Source organism: Geospiza fortis, unplaced genomic scaffold (assembly GCF_000277835.1).
Source record: "Geospiza fortis unplaced genomic scaffold, GeoFor_1.0 scaffold99, whole genome shotgun sequence".
NCBI lineage: Eukaryota > Metazoa > Chordata > Aves > Passeriformes > Thraupidae > Geospiza > Geospiza fortis.
The window spans coordinates 109470-132333 of record NW_005054521.1 but is presented as its reverse complement, the minus strand read 5'-3'; the positions used below and the strand labels follow the sequence as shown (position 1 = coordinate 132333).

Here is a 22864-nt window from a genome sequence, read left to right as displayed (position 1 = left end):
AAACACACACAAAAGAAAAATGATTAAATAATCCCACAATGTCACTCTGAAACATGAAGGATCTAAAATCCAGTGTATTAGTGCTCTTACTGAGACAGACCTCTCCCTCCCTGATTTAAGAGAGGCATATTAGAGCAGCAGGTTAGCCCACACTGGAAATGGCTTCTTGGGGATGGAGCACTCCAGTGCTTCCATGGCATCAACCCTGAAGGAGGACAACATTCCCCATTAGCAGACAAGTTTGCTGCAGGGGCTGCTGAATGCCATGACAATAATGTGTCACCATGGGGTCACCAGGCAGCACAACAGTGACTTCCCACACAGCAGCTGGACAGAGGCAAATGCTCAGCACCTGGAAAATCACCACAGAATCATGGAACAGTCTGGGTTGGGAAAGAACCTTCAAAGACCATCTAGTCCAACCCCCTGCAATGAGCAGGGACATCTTCACCTAGATAGAGCTGGCTGCTGAGAGCTCTCCCAGCCTGACCCTGAATGTTGCCAGGGATGGGGCATCTTCCACCTCTGGGCTACCTGTTCCAGTGGTTCACCACACCCATTGTAAAAAAACTTCTTCCTTATATTTTGTCTTATATTAGATCTACCCTCCTTTAGTTTAAAGCCATTACTCTCTGTCCTATTGCAAGAGGCACTGCCAAAAAAAGGGTTGTCCCCAACTTTCTTATAAACCTATGAAGTTCTGCTACATAACCCTGCCTACACAGCTGGCAGTGGTTCTGGCTGACTTTTAGCCAGATATCAGTTCTCTGCATTAATACAGCAACTCTCCAGGCCTCCACACCAGCACATTTCATTGTCCAGGCCACAAGAGACCAAATCAGGATCATTTTACCAAGGAGACAAAGAACATCATTAAAATGATTTAATTTTCTATGTGGAAAGTATTGTCACTAATGCAAACATGATCCAAGTAAGAAGCCACTCCAGATCAGAAATTATTAACACACACCTGCCATGGCTTAATTAGCAGTTGTATTCAACTCCCAAATGCTACAGGTTTGATTCTGACCCTGTCCTTCCTGTTTGCAGCTGAGTCAACACCATGATTTGTGCACTGTGACTGACCCCTGGGCTCCAAAGAACATTAACTTTAGGTTCTTGCATGGTGGCCATTGTCACCTGTTGTCCAAGTATCTCACCAGGAAAGCACTTTTATCCTCCACCACAAACAGGGAACAGCATTCCCCATTTCACAAAGGAAAGCAGAAACCTACTGACATTTAAGAAATCTGCTGATTAGTGGGAGCCATGCGAGGTCCCTCCTGACTGAGCACTCTGACCACTCGGCGGCCTGCTCTGCCTTGGTGCACAACAGCATAGACAAAGATGTGCTGAAGAAGAAATACAGATCAGAAAGTCTCAATTTATGGAGTTTTCCTGCTAACCCACTGAGGAGCTAATAATTTAGCTAACACTGCCAACATTATGCTCATCAAAGTGTTTTTATCCAAAGAATCCATAACCCAAATTACACCTCCCGTGGCTGGGCAGTTTTTATAAAGCTCCCAAATAATGTTGTCCTCTGAAGCCAAGGTTTTGAGATCTTCACTTTTTCTTTTGCAGAAAAAAAATGTTTCAAAACAACATTGTTAAAGACATCTAAGAAAGAATACAACTGACAATTTCAAGATCTGACTTTGGTGAAAACTGCCATTCCTGTTGATGAAATGCCTTCTCAATGTAATGACCACACCAAAGGATCAAAGGGCCCTGATCAACGGCATTGCTGAAAGCATTAAAAAAGGTGATTTCTGCCATCATTCAACTGACACTATCTGTAAGAGACTCAGCTTTCCAAGATTCTGAAATGTGTTCTTCTTCCAAAGAGGATATGTGAGGGAATTTTACTTGCCCCATGAGCCACGTGAACTGAAGATGAGACACTTTGTGCTTCACATACCTACTGTAGAGGGCATTACAGAGCTCCTTTTCTTCAACAACTGCCATCCATTACTGTCCCAGTCTGGTCTGGAGTTGAAGAGCAGCATGAAGGTTTATGGATAAACCATGTCAGAATAGTTACAACATACCTGTTTTGTCATGTGTATTTTGGACAGAAAAAGCCACTGTAAAGATTAATAGAAGTCTGATTTTTTTCTAACATGTGTCATACAGGACGTGGGAAACATTTCATAAGGTATAATAATTCATGTTGGGAGTAACCCAGCCTCTCAAATATTACTGAATTATTGTTTGTAACATGCCAGAAACACCTCTTTAGTCTCTTATTACTAAAATATATACACTGAACTAGGAAAATACGTGCCACAGGATGGGCTTTTATCCCCCTCAGTGCTTAACTGAAAAACTAAGTTGAACATTTGTCCATTAATAATTTAACGTATGTCAGCCAAACATATCTTTATCTTTATTTCAATTAAATTAAAAACAATCTGCAAGTATATTTATGCAACATTCACTATATACACACGATTTATGCAACTGCAAGGCAATCCTATGTATGCTGATTAATCTATTGTTAGTAAAACATGACAATAGCTATGGAAGTTGACAAGTGACTGTTTTCATGGCATGACTGAAAAAGAATAGCTACTAGCCATGAAATGGATCATCAGTAAACCTTAAAAAGAACATGACATAACCTAGCAGAGATTAACAGTCTTCTAAATGTAGTATATTTGCTTCAGATGATAGTGCTGCTTTTAAAAAAAAATTTGCTGTCACCTTAATGATGTAAGACTTTCATCAGCTCTATCTAAAGAAAGCAATAATTAGACATTATGCTTCCTGGCAAAAATTTATTTTTGAACTGGCACCACAGTATTTCAGAAAATAATAATAAAGTACCTCTTTGGTGAAGCCTAGGTACCCCCTACTACTCATTGTAACAACTTGTAAACAGGACCGCAATACAGTGCTTTGCCTTAATTCTAGCTCGGTTAGGTACCACAGATCTTCCTCACAGTCCTTCTCATAATTTTAGGAAGGTATTTTAAAGCAGGGAGTAAGTAAAGCAAAGGAAAATTAAGAAGGGTAAAAAGTTCCCTGTTTGAGATTAAAAAAAGTGCATAATGTTTTCATTCCGAAAACTGTGCCACTGTATGGAACTGATGGATACAAGACTGTTTTTCCTTCCTGTACTGGACATTATTGATCATTACACAAACACAGTCTCTGCTCATTGGCCAAAGAAGTCTCTCCAGACTGTTTTCTGGTACAATCAGCTGTCCAATTACTTTAGAACAAAGTCCGGCATACTAAAACAAGAATAGCAAGTTAACCGGGTTTTCCACTAGAAAGTCTGTTTTTGCAATTCCATTTCTGTACACTACATTTCCAACGCATTGGAGAGTTCTTAGTGTTTGGCATACACGTCCCAACCCCTTGACACCACCAGGTTCAGTGCATCCATTGCCAGCAACAGACATAGCACCAGGAAAATGCGACTCCCAGCGCGAGGGACAGTTCAGGAGGAGGGGGCGTTCTCCAGCAAGGGCGGCCCATCCCGATGCATCGATGGGTGTGTGTGCTCCCTTTTGTAAGTTTTTGGAGGAAGCTTTGGGATATGTTGAGAAGTGCTTTGTCGTGGAGGAATGGGTGGTCCAGCAACAGAAGGGAGGTCCACATCCTGCGGTATCAAAGGCGGCGACGGCAGGTGCCTCCGTGCTACATGTGGAGAAGGTGTCTGGGGGGGAGGGGGCGTGAAGGGAGAGGGGCTGTTTGGGAAAAAGGTGTTACCAAGTTCGCTTTTTCTCCCCAGGGGTGGAGGCTGGAGGTGTAGTGGTGAACTAGAGAAAACATCTGGAGTTCGCACAGGTTCCCGTGGCGGTAACTCAGGGGGGTTGGCAGGGGTAACACAGGAATCAGAGATGCAGGTCCGATCAGGCACCGAGTACCTTGGAGAATACACTTTAGAGGTTGGTTGCCTAGGAGGGATTGCTGGTGGGTTGTCCAGGTGTGCAGAAGTGATCTGAGGTACACAAACACTTCAGTCAGTAAAATTCCAGAGAGGCAGCAAAGCACAGGACCCTGCTGTCAAACAGAAGCCCCCTCCTGCACTGCAGATTGCTCTTAGCAGGGCTGCAGCAGCACACGAGTGAACAGCCAAGGATGGATGGAATGAAGATGCACAGAGAGGGACAAGGGCAAGGCAAAGAATGATCAAAGGAACAATTTCCATGCTAGTTCCAGGTCTGCTTGCTGGGGAGGTTTGGATATCTTCCACCACCTCCCCAGTAAAAAGCACTTGGAATGGGTTAACACACCAGGAATTTCTTCAAGAAAACTAGAAAAAGGGAGAGGCTGATGATGCTGAACAGGAAAAAAAATAAACTATGCTCAGAAGATGGAGTTAAGTAGTCAGAATTATGGAAGTGAACAGCTCCCAGGTTGCAGACCATAGTGATAGGATAACTGATCTCCAACACTGTATCATGTAGACAATGTTTTCAAATACATTTTGGTAGGATTTCAGATACATTTTGGTGATGTGTCACATTCTGCTGACTGGCAAAACAGTTGCCTGTAGTCTGAAAATAACTGCTGAAGAGCCACTTATAAGCTCTCTTCAAAGACATATCTGCTCTGAAGTAATTTTGAATGGGATTTTCAAATCTGAAGTCACAAACAAGCTTCTACTGAAATCAGGTGAAATTTGACAGTGTTTGCAACAAAGGTTGGATCAGATCCCAGATGCCAGACAAATGCAAAAGGAAAATGTAGCAATGGCTTAAGCAGGCAGGCAGACAGGATGGGTAAGCAAGCACTTGAGCACCACAGCATCAGGATCAAATATTCTGGTGAAACCTTCCAGAGGACTGAGTTGTGTACAGCACTTTCCATCATCACTGTTCATCAGTTCTTACTCTTATTCATATTTCCTAAAACGATACTCTGGAACAACTAATCACAGATGGAAACACCTGCCTGAAGCCTCACATCAGCAGATGAGACATTTCTAACCCTAAATTTAGGTCTCATCTATTTTCATTTGTTTGAGATCAAGACATAGTGAGGTAGAGCTGTGAAGGCCTGAAATACATGGCTGCTTACTCTTTCACATACAGTTCTTCAAAAAATAAATGTACTGTCTTTGATAGTTACTTTTCCACCATACCCTGCCCCTCTTCTCCCTGAAAAATGACCTTTTTTCTGCTTACTTACTTTTGATGGGGAGGATTCAGCTGGGGCAGATTCTGGTCTTCTTCGTGGAGGAACAGGAGGAGGGACAGGAGCATCATCTGAAGTTTTGGTAAAGTTTATGGATGACACAGAAGCAGATCCTAAGGGACATAAAAAAACCTATTGATAATGATGAACATTTGGCTCAAAATTGCTGCCAATAGAGGTGCCATAAATAATAAAGCAATTGCTCATATACAGCATAATGAATCAAGGAAGCGGCAAATAATGACAATGAAACAAGCCTCTAACTTGCAGCTGCCAGAAAAACTGCTTTTCTGAACTGCAGAGATCTCTGTGGCCATCAGCTCCTGAACTTTCTTAAGTAATCCTTGAGACCAAAACCACACCACAAACTTGTTCTTATGTCACAACAGCACTCAAATAATATCCTGAACCTGCAGTCAATGGACCCAACAACAAAGAAATCCTTTCTCCAGTGGCTTTCCGAAGACCTGGCTTGGACACTCAGCAATGGCACAGCTCTGCCAAGGAACTTCTGCCTTTAGAAGTCATTTCACCTCCTTGTGGCAACCAGCTGAACACAGGAGTAACCTCTGAAAACCCTTGTATGTGAAAGAAGCCTATATCCATTATGAAATACTGAGGGCACACCATAAAATATGAGCTTCCTTGTATGTTGGAAAACACAGAAGAAAAAGAGGTGTGGATAGGTCCTGATGGATTTAAAGCAAGCAAATACTGGTTTTAAGTTCTGCAGGAAAACCATCCATGTACACTGAAATCAGTTCTGAATTGCAGGCAGCAGAATAAGGCACCTACAAACAATTCATTTTGTATTCTCAATGTTCACCATCAGATATTCACCAAATACATTCACACAAATACATATGGCACCAAATCCCAAAAGTTTGTCTGGGACATACATGGGCCCTAGAGATTACCTCTGCCTTCAGTTTTGAAGGTCCTCCAAAGACTTGTAACAGTCCCTACGTAACACATCTAATTCTCTTCAGTTTCTCCTTTACAATAAAAACTTTTTAAAGAAAAAGTGAGTAAGAAATATTGAAAGTCTTTGATGCTGCAAGAAGAGAAAAGCAGTGATTTTTACAGTCACTTGAGAAGGCTAAACCTCATTTCCCCTGCCTAACACCACAAACTGTGAGTGGCACGTGCTGTCTGTGAGCACCTACGTGTATGGAAAGGGCTGGAGGGGTCCGAGTCGAAGACGCTGCAGGCGTCGGTGGTGCTGGAAGTGGCGGAGGCAGGGGGCGGGGTCAGCGGGGTCCGCGGCGAGTTGGGGGCCGACGCCGTCGCTTCCGTCTCGCTCTCGGGGATGCGGCTGTAGCTGATTTTCCTTGGCTCCTGCTGCAGGGGCGTGGGATGTCTCATGGTACCTGGCCTTGGATTAGAGGGACGAACACCTGGGGACTTGAGAGGGTAGCTGTACTTCTTGGGCTGAAATGACAGAAAGTATCAACCAAAATCAAAAGGCTGTGGGATCACTTAAATGTAGCTTTGTAGTTATGAAGTCAGAGATCTGAAATGACTTCTACCATCTATGAAAGACAAATGTAAGCATTTTTTGAAAAATAAATGCAAGAATTGAATACTAACAAATCTTGGAGGAGGCTTGACATTTCGTGGCTCTATCTCCAGTGACTTGTTGAAGAGATAATCTGTAAATTCTGTCTCCACGCTGTTTCCCATTGGATTCAGGTTTTCAAAAAATCTCTGCAATACATGAAAGCAGACAACTTGTCAGCTAAGATGCTTCTTAATACTGCTTGTTTCTACAGCACAAATGATCCCAGCTGTTCAAGAGAAGAGAGAGAATGCTGGAGTCAGAGGTAATGACAGACTTAAGCCATTAAATCTGCTTGTCACCAGGCCTTTTCTGGACATTGCTATTGCTATGCTTGGCCTGAAAACCAGTTGTGCAAGTACCCTAAATGCTTTTTCCAGTGCAAAGTCAGACCAGGTTTGCCCAAACACTTCCAGAAAAAGCTGCAAACAATCCATCTTTACACTGATGCAGGGAAGACTGCTCCCACAATGCATTCTGTCAAAGCCCGAGGAGAACAAATAAAAAAAAAACCTTGCAGAATCTCCTAAGATAACCTGTCCTGTGACTCTCTGAATGCACTCAGATCAAAAGATAGTAAGAAAAAAAGAAGAAAGGAAGAAAGGAAAGCAACCAGAGAGGACACTGCTTCGACAACACCTCAGACCAAGGAAAACAAGCACCAGGAGAAAGAAAGATGTATCATCTCCACCAACATATGATGTAAACACAGTGCTATCAGGTAAACATGGAACATAAAGGCAGGGTAACAGAGGAGGAAAAGACAACTGGGCAAGTAATTGCAACTGAGTGAAGGACAATGAGAATCTGCCAGTTTCAGTTCCTGTCTAACACTGATCAATAAGAAGATCTACCAACGTCCCAACAGATGAGAAAAAAATGAAACAAACCCAAGAAACTGCAAGCATTGAGCTTTCTGCCCTTTCTTACACTGAGACCCAAGAGAGGTTTTATGACAGGTCCTCTGCTCATCTCTGATTCAGTCAGACTGAATCTATGTGAATTCAGTCTGTCCTTATGGTCTGTCAGCTGACAGAATCACCACAGAAGGAAACTGTGTCACTTACCCTGATGTCAAATTCCACTCTTAAACAATATGGCTGGTTCTGGTACTGCTGGATCTCCCCTGTTATCTCAGCTACCTTCCTTCTCTTGCTGAAGTTGATAAGGTCTTTTCCATGGCGCTTGAGAAATTCAGGATTGCCTTCTTCTGTTTTCAAAATGTTGGTTAAGTAAATCCCTAAACAGCAACAGAAGAGGTTTTCAACAGAGAGTACAAAACAAGGAGGAAGTCATGACTGGAATACAAGGAATTCTTAAAAAAATTAATTTGTGCACTGCAATTATTTAGAAAACCCTTTGTTAGGGTCAACAAGAGAACTGCACCTGACCTTCCAAGAAGGGCAACAATTTAAATATTTTAACATGCCTTGTTGCATCAAAGTCCCAAAGTCTGTGCTTCTTTCTGTGGTTTAGGAAGCTCACACAACTGAACACTAAAAGGGGACACTGAACAGGAGTGCTTTCTCTTAACTCCTCCATTAGACACCCCAGCTAAAGTCCAACTATTATTTTCAAGTTTTATCCTGGCTTCATAATTGCATCAAATAATTTGAAGATTAGGAAGTAAAAAGTGCTCTCCGTTTCACAGATCATGTGTCTGGAATTGTTATTATTACTTGACAGAAATAACTGAAGCTATTCACATGTGATCCTGCTAACCTCTACTCATCTCTGAAGCAGGACAGAAGGTTTCTTAGTTCATCTTATCTTTCTTTGCAGAGCTTTGGAGTATATCTTTCCCCAATCTGTAAAAGGCCAAAAAAGCCATCAACACTATTTTCTTTCAGTTTTGGCCTGAAGCCTATGTTGGACAACTGCACTGTCCAGACTTGGAACTGATCTGTAGCAAATATTTAAGTGGATAGCTTAAGAAAAGGAGTGATATGTGCTTAACATCAGAATCTGCTAAATGTCAGCAATCTATTTCAAAGAAGAACTGTTAAATCTGATTATAAAGAGGATGCTTGCTTTCCAAACTCTGTTTCTACAGAAATAAGACTTTTTAATAGAAATGAGACTCTAGCTGTATTTCTTGGAACACCTGATGAGGAAGAGGATCTTTCTTTTTCTCCCATGCAATGGCAATAATATTTCTAATGTGACCACCTTCTATTGAGAGTATATATGGTTGTAACAGTTCAAACCACACTCAAAGTAAAAATCAGCAAATATGGATATTGCATAAAATAGGATATTGCAGATATACTTATTTTTACTGCAAATAATATCTTCCATGAATAGACACTTTAGGGTTTTTTCACATATTCGTGTCTGGGCACCTGAAATTCCAACCCACCTGTCCTGTTAAAATTGACTTTTCTCTCTATTGTTCATACTCTGTTTAGTCCCTTAGCTCAATACTTCCCAAATGTTAATGTAGGACATGGCTCATCCAAACCACAGGTACTCACCAAAAAAAGGCACACAAGGAGGATTAATGGACCTGAGTTTTGCCAAGTATTTCTTATAATGGTCCTCACTCAGCTCATAAGCTTCTTCTAAGATCTTCTTCTGGCGACTTGGAATTTGCTTAAAAGAGAGATCAAACAGGTGGTTTGGAAAGAGAAGATAAAGGCATGGCCCAGCAACAGTACTGGTCTCCCACTGGCACTTGAATCAGGGACCACGAGGACACTGCCCCACCATCCTGAGACGCCTTGCTTAAGTGGGGATGCATTTCTTGCTTCTGAAACCAAGGAAAAAAACCCTCTCTCTTACACCCTGGTTGATTAATTTATAGGGGGATTTACTTTCCTTGCTCCTTGGAAGCAAATGCTTACTGACAAGACAGGCTTTCAGTGCAGCCAAGGTACCCTGCATGACACTGCCATAGCAAAAGTGGAAAACATTTCACTGTACCTCAAATGTGTGATCCAACCTATAAACTGCTGCGGAGTTCATAGCACTGACAATCTCAAGGACACCATTAAAGTTGTTTAGCTCTTGAAAAACTTGCAGGATCTCAATTATCCGGCTCACTACAATTACTCTCTCCTCTAGGTTTTCTGTTTCTACAATGCATCTAAATACACAAGAACATTGGGGTTTGTATTAAAGCGCTGATGAGGTTTCCAAAGTCAAATATTAACTTGTAACACAAACAAATACGATTTTATCAAATTACTTGAGGTAGTTCTGAAACTGTCTTAGAGATTTGAAAATATTCTAAGAATACAAAGCTTGAGACCACTATGTTAAATTTCTCACAGGGACCAGTTTTAGCATCTGAACACCAAAACAGGAATTCTCCTAGAAGAGAATTTTTCACAGTATACTTGTGAATAGTCTGTAAATGTCCCAGTATGGAGTAGGTGCAGATTCAGGAAAGTCACTTACTTTTCGAACCACAGAGTTAGGTTAGTTGTATGCCTTATCATTTTGAGAAGGTTGGGAGAATTAATTTCTTTATCTTCCTTTGTCCACACACTTCCAACTAGTTCTGATGGCTGCACAGCTCTGGAAAAGTAGATGTTTTATCAAAAATGTAACTAAAAGCAGGAAGGTATTATTTTTCCAAACCCTCTTGATTTTCAATGAATTTGGAATTCATATTTAGAAATAAATTCTTAAGGTATCCCTTCTACAATGTTAGGCTGCCCTCTTGACTAAATGCTATTTCTATGCTTCTTTTTTAGACTGTAGATATTTCTTTATGTATGTCACTCCTAACCACCTCTGTTCATCTAAATGAAGAATGAAATCTCCATCTCGTTCACCACAACAAAAAGTGAGCTTCCAATGCCTGAATAATTTCTTATAGACAGCTGATGAGATCTGACATGGTCCTTAATTTGCTACACAAAGCACGATGTGAAGAAAACTGATTTAATAATTGTTCATACTTCTCAATGGTTGGTCTACACAGAAAATACCAGGAGAAAGCTGGAGCACAAGACAATTAACAGCATGCAACAGTCACACATACTGCACAGTAACTTGGGGAGGATAAAACAAATATTATATTTAAGAGAGCTTCCTCTGAAAAATGGAAATTAATACACACCACTGGTGAAGTCCCTTAATTTCTGTGGGGCTTCACGTCAGAGGCCCACAGAAACAATTTCAGGCATGGAGAATATTTTGGTTTGTGCCACATGTTTCTCAGTGGAGGAAAATTACCTGTAAAAATCCGATTCCAGCAAAGTGAGCTGCCGAGCGATTTCTATGGGATGCAGAGTGAGCAAGTCAAAAGTCTCTGTGTGGCCTGGTTTGCTGATGTGCCACTCAATTGCTGGAGGGGGGCTCTCAAAAGTGATGTTGTGGCTCGGCCCAATGGCTTGTGCCTGCTTTTTCCTGTTGATTATCTTTGTGATGGATTCAACCCACTTCTTCATGGCTTTGCCTGGCACACAGAGAAAGTTACTGTTTAGTTAATATTGTTTTTCCTAAGACATCAGTATAATTCAGTAAACAGTAACCCCAAAACCTACTAAATTAAAGCAATCATATATTCTTTAGGATTGGCATTCTCTACACAAATGTAGAAGTATTCAAAGACAGAAAGAATTCCTCAATAGCCAATGCTGAGCACGACTTTGCCCAAGGACAAATGAGAACACCCAAATTAGACTCCTGCTCTGATTTAGGTGCTTTTCTTTCTTTTCTGAGTTTACAGTGAGTTTTTGGGAACAAACCTTGTTTTGCCCAAAATGCACTTCTGCAAACACTTTGAACTTTCTAGTTTGGGCAAGAGCATGTGATTACCTCAGATAACCTAAAAAGTCAAAATAACAAACAGGGAGAAGCTTCTTCCTGTACTGCATTTACCATCAAAGCTGAGAATAAAATTGAAAGGCCAAAAGCCTTTTTAACTCTGCATCATAAGAATTTTATGCACCAGTCCATTGAAAATTTACCAGTAACACCCACTGGATTAGCTGCCTCATTCTCACCTCTTTTTAGTGGCTAAATAACCGCTAAGTACTTCTCTGACACAGTCTTTTCCTACAAATTGCTCCCATGTCTGTCTTGGCTTTATTTAAAAGGAAACAGGAAAAGTCTGTACAATCACAACAGCAAGGTGTCCTACAGTTCTAATATGCACTGTGAAGTAGCTGGAAACTCTTGTTTCAAATAAATAATGGTTTCCACCATCCAACTTTACAAAAATTAGCCCTGTGTAAAGTTTAAAATGACAATCAAAGCAATTATTCTGTCCTGATCATGACTCAGTTCTTATTATTTTTCATTATTTCAGTCCCTCTACAACAAAACTCATTCATGTGATTAACATATTTAACATTATGTAAATTTAATTTCAGTCCCTCTAGAACAAAACTCAATTTATGTAAATAACAATCATTATTCTGAACAAGAGCCAGATTTTGAATAATAGTGTGTGTGTGTGGGCTTAATGAAAGTCTATTTCACGCTCTTTATGAAATATTTAGTAAGTATTTAATAATAATAGTATTTATTATTTAGCAAGTATTTAATAATGTCCTGTTTTTCCTGAAAGCAAAATTGATCACACTCTGTATCTCTGAAACGGGATGCTTTAACATAATGTCAGCACTTAAGGAACTCTAAATACCTCTTACTGTTCCAATGAACTCCTCCAAACGTTTCAGAAGGTCAGCATCTCTTTCAAAGTCATAGAAATGGTGCTCTACCCAGTGTCGACACACATTTAATACTCTGCAAAAGCAAAGAATAAAGAAACACTCTAGAGCCAAGTGTATCTTCCCTTTCAAAGCAGCTGCAAGAAAGGCCACTGGCAGCACCAGGAGCCAGGGCAGTCAAAAGGTGGCACTTCAGAAGGAATTCAGGGTGGCTCCCAGGGATGCAGCACTCACCTCAGCTGCACAGGTTGAATGTACTCTTTCCTAAACCTTTTCAGCTCTGCACTGAGGGGTTGGTCTCCGTTCTCCATGGCAATACGGTCGGCTTCTGTTGGCTCAGGCTCTGGAATTTCAAATCTAGCACAGAAGATGGGTGTAAGCACTAGGCCTCTGTTACACCAGTCTTTGGCACAAGCTTCTGGTTATAAACTTGTACATTTTACTGGCAATCCTTGAATTGGACAACTTTTTGAAAAGGTGTTTGAAGTGACTCAAAACCAACTGGAAAGCCAGAATCTTACACACTCCAAGTAAAAAGAAAACAAAATGCACTTCATAAGAACAGTATTTTTAACAGTGGCATACCTTTCTATTAGCAAACTCAGCAACTCTTGAGGTCTACAGAAGGATCTATATGTTGTGAGAAAAGTCCGAACAAAGTTGGGATCTAAGACAAAGAATAATTTTACACTTATGTCAGCAATTACCTATTTTTTTTTCTTTTACAATAACTTCAATTATCTGTTAAAATTAATGATGTCACCCTATCAACTTACAGAGAAGATGATGTAAACCAAAATGGCTTTGGTAATAGTTCAAAACCTCCTAAAATAGCAATACAAAGCAGAACTTAAAGACAATTTTAATTCTGTTGAAGGTTCACAACAATGACTTTTTCCCTCCCCTTTAACTGTTAAAAGACAGGATTCTTTCCCAATGACTTTGAAATTAATGAATAGATGATTTTATTTACGAGTAAACAACTTTGGTTTTGACAATGATTGGGACATGAGAACTCAAAAAAGACATTAAGTCACTTTGCACTGGATAGAAATGGCCTCTTCCAGGGGAGAATATTTCCCCCAAACTGGCACAACTGATAACCACTCATGGCTATAGCAGCCTAGATATTTTTTCACCTGACAGCAATGTTAGAAGTTATATTTATTTCACTTCTAGAAAATCAACTAATTTCATTTAAATTGACTAATTACATGTCAATTTATTTAAAATATGAAAATGTGTCTTGAAAATAATCAAAACAATCTGAAAACCAAAGTGTCTCTCATAATTACAAAAGCAAACCCATTTGTTTTCAAATATGAGGAAATGCAGTGACAGCTCACTGGCAATGCACAGAGCTGACTAGAAACAAGGCTAACACTGTTATCACTGAACAGAATTAATGAGCAGATTGCAACAGCTTTGCATATTAAATCCATATCCAGATTTGAAAACCAAACCCCAGCTTGTAATTGTCCTAATACAGAGTGGCTGAGGAGGAGCTCACAGGAACTTGAAGCAAGAATTCCTGTAGGCTATAACATGTAGGATAAAAAGACTGCATTATTTGACCTAATACTCTACTGGATTTGTTTCCTGGAATATGGATTTTTAAGAGCTGCTTTAAAATCCTCCTTAACTCTTTACCAGCATCTTGTCCATTTGAATGAACATTCCAACTTCCTTAGATCCCACTGAGTTGCTCATTTGGGCAACAGTTTACTGTGATGTGCTGCACACCTTAACTCTGCCATGTAACGCAGCATTTCCTTGCAATTTTGTTGCATGATAATTCTCATTCCTTAAACAACTGGCTATTCTGCTTCTCACATCCTTCAGTACTCCATTTTCCTAATCATAACTCCTCTCCCACCAGTCCTTGAAACTGTACGGTTCAAAATTATTTTCAAAGGCAGAACTCCCATACTTTTTGCACAAAGAAGGTCATCCTTCTTCACATCATCTTCATCATGAAAATACACAAATTCTGCTGTGCTAAAGAAGCACAGTAACTCATGCTTTCACAGCTTGCAATCTGTACACAGCATGTACTCTAAATAAGAGATTTTGTCTACATGAAAAAAAGAGCTTCCATAGCAATTAAGATCTTCAGATCACTGCAAGCTCTGAGTTGTAGCTATTGTTATTTACAGGTAGGGTCAGCATATAAATCCACAATACACATTGAATTTCAAATGAAGTAGATCAGAAAATCAAATCTAACTTCATTATCTTACTAGCAACGACTGTGACTCAAAATAGTGTACAATATATGAGTAAGTGTTAAAAAAATACAGACAACACCAGTTAGCCAGGATGTCTGCTCATGTGATAATTCTCTCTTCAATGCAGACAATTTGAAAGCTAAAAAAGAACAATAACTGTTCTACGAGGATTTATAAATAATCACCCTTGAATTCCTTAAGAAAGGAAACGGACACCATGATGACGCACAAGCACTCTTAACATATCTAAGCTTTAAAAATAGAAGAGTGCTGCTCTATAGATAAAAAAAATGCCATGACTTTAAAATGTTGGTACCACCTAATCCAGCTGTTCTGAAACAAGAATTGGGCAAGAGGAGATAATGAATGCAAAAACACATTAAAACAAGAAAAACCCACCAGAATATGCAAGTAAGGTCAGAACCTGAACTTCTAATTGCAGGGCAATTTCTCTCATGTAAAAATGCATGGAAAACTGCTTTTGCAGAGGAGATTTCTCTCTGTTTTGCTGCTCCACCACAGGCTAGTTTGGACAGTCTGCCACACCTTGTGACCAGGTGGCCATCAGGGCTGTCTCCCTGTCTGAGCTGTTGTAGAAGCTGGATGCCTCCCCCCCAGCAGAATTGTTTCCTTAGAGCTGTCTCTGATGCACAGCAAAGAACTTTTGGCTGATAAAATGGTTTCTCATTTGTCAAGGGGGTGAGGGATGACAAATAAAAGGTCCAACACACATACCTACAAATGAGATGGACTGTGTGGATCTTCATATATTACAAAAAATTGAGACCTGATTTGACTACAGCAACTAACTAAACTGCAACAATTTGTATGACCTTTGCAAAGTGTATCTGTAATTATTTCTTAGACCACTTGACCTACAAAGATAAAAACCCAGAGAAAAGACACAGTTATAGTAAATACTGTCTTTAGACTGGCAGATCAAGGGCTGCCATAACCAGTCACACTGAATTTCAGAAAAATTGCCTCAGAAAGGGACACTCTTGCTGTTCTGGCATCTGAATATAAAGCCAATAAAGACTTTAAAGATCACCATCACAGATACACAATCCTGCATGGGGCAAGAAAAGAATTTCTACAGTCTGTAGCTGTTTGGCTACATATCCCCAAGGCATTCATCTTCCCAGGTCTCCAAGCAGAGGAGAAGCCTTGAACTCAGCTTATACATGTGTGAAAGAGCTAACCTGGTACTCTGCAGAACTGCTGCCCTACTCACTGCATCTCACAAGATGCAACAAACCCCTGAATGATTTACATCACCAATAGATCATGTTTCCTGTACAACAGAGCATTTTTGGTTGAGTCACTATCTTTTATTTCTTTGCTGCCCTGGAAAAGACTGCACAGAATGGTGAGAATAATGATGTTTTTCCTCACAGATAACCAATTATAAAACAGAAGGTATAGAAGATAAGAGTGTCGAGAAATTATGCACAATGTAGCAATGCAGCGTCACATCCACTAAGATGATTAAGGCTACAAAGACAAGCTACATACATTATAAGACAACTATTTTTATCCTTTTGGTCAAAGTCTTTCAGGCCACCTCTCAGTACTTATATTCTCAGTTTTCTCATACAATACTTTTTGCTAATTCTTTTGCAAAGGCAATGCTAGGTTTAAAAACAATAATAGTGAAGTGTCTTCCTTTCTTTAAGGCTGAGTTGTTTGATTTTAATTTTCAAGACTTACAACATGAATTATGTCATAAATCATGCCTATAAAATACAAGGCCAAGAGCTAGAAGTTTAAAAAGTTACAAGAAAATGAAGACAGCTACAAAACTGCTCAGGTAAAGACTGCTAGCACAATATTGCATTTGGCTTTCTAGTAAACGTTAGGAAAATTAAAAGAAGAGCAAGAATGGTAATGGAGCAAAGAGATATAAGTATTTTAAATAGCAAACAGAATACTAAACTACAGAAATTATATTCTGCTTACTGCTCACTTTTTTCAAACACATATTCCTGATCTAGGCAGGGTATCTAGGACTGAGCTGCAGAAGAACACTCTACAACAATTAAGAGTGCAAAAAGGAAGAAAAAAATTGTTGAATATGAAAAGCACTAATATCAAGATGCATGAAGTTTCAGAATAACTGACATACAGACAGAATCAGAAAAAAAATCCAAACCCCAAACACAAGCCCATGCTTTGCAGCACAGCTTATGCAAATCCTGGGCTCCCATCAAGAAGAACCCCACACACTGAGGTCAGCCTGGATAACCACATACATGGCTTTAACATGACTTCAACACAAACAGAAACCCTAAGTGAAAAGTCCTTAAATCAAATCCTCACTGAAGTTCTGATTAAGGCAAAGTTCTGAGGACAAAGTATGCAAGTGACTGCATCTATCAAGTTGACATTGGTCTTTCCATGGCATGCCAGGATGGACACAGCTGATAGAGTACAACCCTGAACTGAAAACACTGGGCCCATAATTCTCTCCCACAATGCTGGTCCTTCCTGTGTCACCCAGCTTTAAAAGTCTGGAGGGAAGGCAGTTCTTGTAGCTTGGGGCACAAAGGAAAAAGTATTGTCTAGAGCTCAATTGCTGCACACCCCACCCCCTCCCTTGCATGAGAACAATCTCATGCACATGTAATATCCCACGTGAACTGCCAAACATATTCACTTTTTACTCACTTTATGTATTTTGCTGCATGTATTTAACAGAGAGAGAAGCATGAACAAGTTACTACCTTGCGTTTTGGCTGCACAAACCAAGTGCCTCACCTGCATACATGTGGTATGTCAGCCTCTCGATGAGCTTCACAACAGTTCCTGCCTTGATGATGGGGATTCCAGATTTGGGCTGCATGTTCTCTTCAAACACAATATTCTCTTCAGAGTCGGGTTCTGCAAATCTATAAAGCTCAGGATTTGGAAATCTCATCTGCTCCTCTTTTTCTTCCTGTAACATTGTTACATCCAACATCCTTTCCAGCGTGCTTCTATATTGCAATGATATCAATGCTGCCATCCAGTTGTTTTTCTCTTCAGCTGATTTAGCAGCAAAAATAACACTGTTCTCATCTTTTAAGATGATTTCAAAAGCATGTCTATACTCATTAGTGTCATCTTTATCATTGATTTGTACCTTTCGCATGAAGAACTTCTCCTTGAGTCGATATTCTGCATTGCTAGCACCAGGAAGTCTTGGTTGGCCATGATTTGACTTACAGCAAATCATCAAGCCATCAAACAGGAATATGTGTCTCTCGTGCTTTGCTCCTACACGTGTGAGTGTTCCTTCCATGATGAACTCGTTACAGCACTGTCCAATGTCTTTACCCTCCCAACCATCAATATTTTTCTGGATTTCATTCATTTTCTTAATTGCTAGCTGCTTCCCCTTCATCTGCTGAGTATAGAACCGGCATGCGGATTCACTTCAGTGGAGCATGGGAAAAAGGCAGCCTATTAGTACACATGTTTTTAAAAAAACACAACCACCACTAACACAAAAACACCAAGATCATCCTTCTGAGAAGTGAGGATTCCACTGAGAATGCAATTTCATCATTCAATATCAGCAACATTGCAAAGTTTTGACTAAAGTATCTCATCTGATAAATTTTCTACTTATCTTCAGCAATAGATGTTTTACCTAAACACAAACAACCAGAGGCAGGCAAGTTGTGAGTGCTTCTTAGACCAACAAGCCACTCACTTCCATAACCAACAGAACAATTCTAGATGGCATTAATTTGAAACAAGCACATTCAGAAAAAAAAGCTGTTAACTGCATTCATGTTCAAGCCTAAAGGCTACCCTTGGCAGCACAAAAATTGTCTGGCAACAAAAATATTTAAACAATTTTAAGAGTAGTTTCAAATTCAAGAACATTACCTTCTAACCACACTGAAAGGTAATTTTAGAATATTTTTAGGTGGATATTTATTAACAATTAACCCACCAAAGCCGCAACTTTCTACTTACCAGTGTATTCTCAGAACGTCTCAACTAGCAGTTTGCAAGGACACATAGAAATTAGAACTGTTTTAAAACAATAACAAATTATCTTGGCTTTGATGTCACTTCCTCTGAAAAAGCAGGCTTGTCACAAACTATTTTGTTCATTGTTTACTAAAAGAGGAAACCGGGAGCCCTGGATTTATAGCAAAGCATTAAGAGCAGAGAGCAGAAAAAGCGGAAACGTTTACCTAAGCCTTCGCTTTGCAAGGCTTTTGGAGCATATCCGTTCCATACTGCTTTGAAGATTTAGCAGGGCAGTTATTGCTTGCTTCAAGCACTCCTTATCTTCTTCATCCTCACTTTTTTCTTCCAATTGCTGTGAACATTGAAAGTCAAAGACAGGAAGTGTTACAAACATTTTGGTACGTGCAAATCCAGAAGTTTGACCCAGGAAGAAGAAATCTAACCTTCTGCTGATTTTCCATGCTCCTGCTTGTTATAAAAGTTAATGGTAATAACCAGGTGTGTTACTGACACAGGTGAGAGACAACTCTCTGCTAAGAGCTTAATCTCATTAAAATACAGCACAGTCACTAAGGTCCCCAGATATAAACACACTCAGACATGCAGTATTTATCTCAAACTGGTTTGATTTCCCTTACAGCTCCTTATTGGAACCAATTTCAGGTGTTAAATCTTAAGAAGAACAAGAAATGAAGGAGATCCCCACACACACGATACTACAGGACAAGATCAAATCAGTCCTTAACACATAAACATCCTGGAACCGGCAAGCTGGACCCAAAGCTAAGGAGAATTCCTTCATCACATTTAAAAATAGAAGATTACAAGGACTCTCACCTCATGAATAACAGCCTAATTAATAAATCAGGTGGAAGGGGACCTTGGAAATTATCTCAAGCCAACCTCCAGCACAACTGCAGAGCCAACACAAATCAAGTTGGTCAGAGCCACAATTAGTTTTGAATTTAAAAACTAAACTAAAACTGGATAAGAAGGGTCAACACTTGATATTTTGTGTCTAACTATTGTTATGGCAAGGTAAATTTTTAGAACAAGATCTGCCATGTTTAAGATTGCTTAAATTGAAGATTTGCATCTCAAATCTTCATTTAAGCACTGTTTCACATGAGAGAAAAAATAGGTGACTACAGTTGTGGCTTGGATTGCAAACTGAAATAACATTTGCAGAATTATTAACAGACAAACATTTTAGATTATCACACACCAAGAATTAGTTCCACACGACTGAAGAATTTGTTTTGTTGGTAGAAGTGAAACAAAGGCCAGTATGAACCAGAATGAGATACCCTTGCAAAAAGTAAAATTGTGCTGTTTGATTCCAGTGTAAAATATAAGTATTGTCCTTCAAAATCCAACAGAGTACAACAGTCACATTTGATATTTTAATGGGTCAGAGAACAGCACTAATTTCCCCCCAACTAATCATTCAATGCAACAGCTGTCAATGCCAAAGACTACTTTATTTGTTTCCAGCCATAAGGATGATCACAAAGTTTATTCTAGGCAGCTGTGGTTCATGTAGTGTCATCTGTTACACTCTCTACCTAAGCAGCATTAGGTGGGAGAGCCTACTTGTGTAGCAACCACTGAAACAGGTCTGAGAATGCACCACAACAAGCATTACTCCCCAGAAGATCTTAGGGAGATGACATCATCCAAGAAGGAACAGATTACCCTCTTCATATTCCTCTACTCTCCAGATTTAGGGAGGCATCATCTCCCCTTTGCTTTAGTTTTGCAGATCTGGGTTCAGAGAGGATTTCAGACCAAGGAGGGAAGTCCACCACTGGCAGAAGTCCTGAAAGAAAGCTTTGAAAAAGCTGTAACTACCACTAAGATTTTGCATCTTTCCTGCACAAGCATTCAGAGAAGGCTCTTTGCCTTGTGCACTGCCTTTTTACAAGTTTCCATCAAAACAGTCTGGTTGAGTTTCCTACAATTTCTGGGTTTCTACTCTTCAGCAGTGGAAGAGATTGTTTAAGCCTGGTCTCCTTGAAAATAAGCCTTACTAGGTCCTACAATATTCTGTACATTCTCTTCAGAAACAAACGAATAAAGATTAACATTCATTACTGCAAAGCATTCTGCTCTTATGTTGCTTTTTACAGCACCCTCTCTCTACTTGCAAAAAGGTTGGTATTTACCACGTCCCAAAGCAAAACACATATCTGCATACAGAGAAAGCAGTTAATACTTAGAAACTAAATCAAAATCCAGTGTGCTCCAGGTTTAACATTTAGAAAGTGCTGTGCAGAAATCTGTGTTGTCTTCTGTGTAACACCAACACAAATGGCAAATCACGCAATACTCTGAATCACTATGGAGACACTTATCTGGACACAGGAATTTGGAAGTTTATATTCCAGCAGTACAGTCTGGTTAAGTCTACTTTTGGTAACTGTACAGTTACCAAAACTAGACTTAACCAGAACTCAGTGTAAATTACAGCAATGATTTCATCTTGCACTGCCCCTGGACAGTTCAGAAAAGGTGGAAAGTGAAATGGCATAACTGGAAAGCACCCAGAAAGTTTCTCTGCAAATCCCACTCATTCTTCTATAGCTGTGCAGTGCCCCCTAATGAAGAAACCAGGGAGATGCTAAGTGTGAGGTGGGGTTTGTTTGTTTTGGGGTTGTTTGCTTTTGTTTGTTTTTTTACAGAAAGCGCACTACATACTAGAAAAAATATAATACTATGTGAAGGAAGTGTAGACTTCTGATTATCAGTAGTATTATAGAGATTGTGGGTTTTAACAATCTTATGAGAAAATATTGGCTTATCATTCATGTGATTCACAACACTCCAGGCACAAGACACTGTTCATTCAAAGAAAAAAAACTTGGAAAATAGACTGCTAAGGAAATCTTTAACAAAAAGAAAGTAGTCTACATTCTAGACCACAATCCTGAAGAGATGCCAAGAAATGGAAGACAAGGTATTTTGTTCTACCTGTTGCATACCACAAGGATTACATATTTATAAATTCCAAAGAGATAGAAAATAAATCCTTCTTATGCAGCACACAATTAGCCTCTGGCAGTTAACGTCTTACACTGTTAGAGAAATATCTCTCTGGAAATACAGTGATAGAAAATACAGAGGAGAACCATAGCAGCAAGTGTCATGACAGATAGGAAGTCTTCTTGAACTTTAGGCTTTGCATCACAACCTAGACTTCTGTCTTCCCAGAAGATTAAGCCTAACCACTGAAATTTGTGAACTGCAAGTTCCCCAGTTCCTCTGGGAATCAAGACCACAGCTTCAATACACAGAAGACAGAGCTATTTTGTAATCAACAATAAAAACCAACAGGGTTTCTTCTCTGAGCAAGGCAGGCAGGTCTGCTGGCACTTAGCCACAAACCAATCCTGGAAGGTGGCTCAACAGCACAGATACTTGAGAGCACTCTCTGACTTTTTGTAATTCCTAAAAAAACCAAAAAACTCAGCCCAAAGCAGCAGTGTACTGGAGACAAAAGAAAGTGTTCTCATATCTAGAAACTTTGAATTTTTAGAAAGCATGAGGAAATCATCTCGGACAGTAAATGGGGACAACTGCAGGGAGCACCATGCACTTCTGGAAAATGCTAGCAGACTAAAAAGCAACTCACACTTGAACCTTGAAGGAAACTCCACATGTCATATTCCTGAACATACATACACAGCTTCAATACACTGAAATTTGAAAAGTCATTTTGTTCTCATATAAACTCAGACAATCTTGAGCACAGTGCAGTAAAAACAGTCATACAGTTATCTGTTTATTCAGATCTATATTACAGCAGGAGTGTCAGTTGCATTGATAGTGGAACAGAACTTAGCATCTTACTGAAGCAATGATAAAAACCTTTTCTCCATTCAAAGTTTAATTATGTCTTCTCAGTTTAATTTTTAAAAGCTACATAAAATAGCACATGTCAAATATCAAACCCCAGATATCAGATAATTAGTTACAAAAAGCCTTCAGCATTCTCTTGGAAGTACATTTTAAAAGACACAGACGCTAAAAGGCCCTCATCTTTTATTTCATGTTATGTTTAACTCACAATATAAAATATGATCAACCCATTGGGAAGCATACTGGACAAGTAAAGCATCAAAACAGAGGAAAACAAAAAGCATTTCAACTTTTAGTACAAGATTCCTTGTTCCTTCACCTCTTTACTATGTGACTTAAAATAGATCCTAAATATATGTTGAAAATTCAAGTACATCAAATGTCATCTGAGCCCAAAAAACGTAAAATCATTTGGGCTAAAGAAACATGTGAATTTAAGGAATTGTTACTCTGATTACCCAATGTGAACGTTCTTATTTGGG

The 22864-nt window shown here is 39.6% G+C and overlaps 1 protein-coding gene across 1 annotated transcript in view; it reads right to left on the bottom strand.

Annotated features, from left to right (window-relative positions):
• Nucleotides 1-2367: 2367 nt before the first annotated feature.
• SOS1 (SOS Ras/Rac guanine nucleotide exchange factor 1) overlaps nt 2368-22864 on the bottom strand; it is a 39553-nt gene continuing 19056 nt past the window's right edge. The window contains exons 9-22 of the mRNA XM_031063673.1: nt 18749-18876; nt 17319-17974; nt 12919-13000; nt 12568-12690; nt 12306-12409; nt 10892-11114; nt 10109-10228; nt 9632-9794; nt 9184-9301; nt 7777-7949; nt 6742-6858; nt 6318-6582; nt 5146-5264; nt 2368-3952 (exon numbers count right to left, since the gene is read on the bottom strand). Coding sequence (XP_030919533.1) covers nt 3449-3952; nt 5146-5264; nt 6318-6582; nt 6742-6858; nt 7777-7949; nt 9184-9301; nt 9632-9794; nt 10109-10228; nt 10892-11114; nt 12306-12409; nt 12568-12690; nt 12919-13000; nt 17319-17974; nt 18749-18876 — 2895 coding nt within the window. The 3' untranslated portion in view covers nt 2368-3448. The remainder of the gene's footprint in view (nt 3953-5145; nt 5265-6317; nt 6583-6741; nt 6859-7776; nt 7950-9183; nt 9302-9631; nt 9795-10108; nt 10229-10891; nt 11115-12305; nt 12410-12567; nt 12691-12918; nt 13001-17318; nt 17975-18748; nt 18877-22864) is intronic.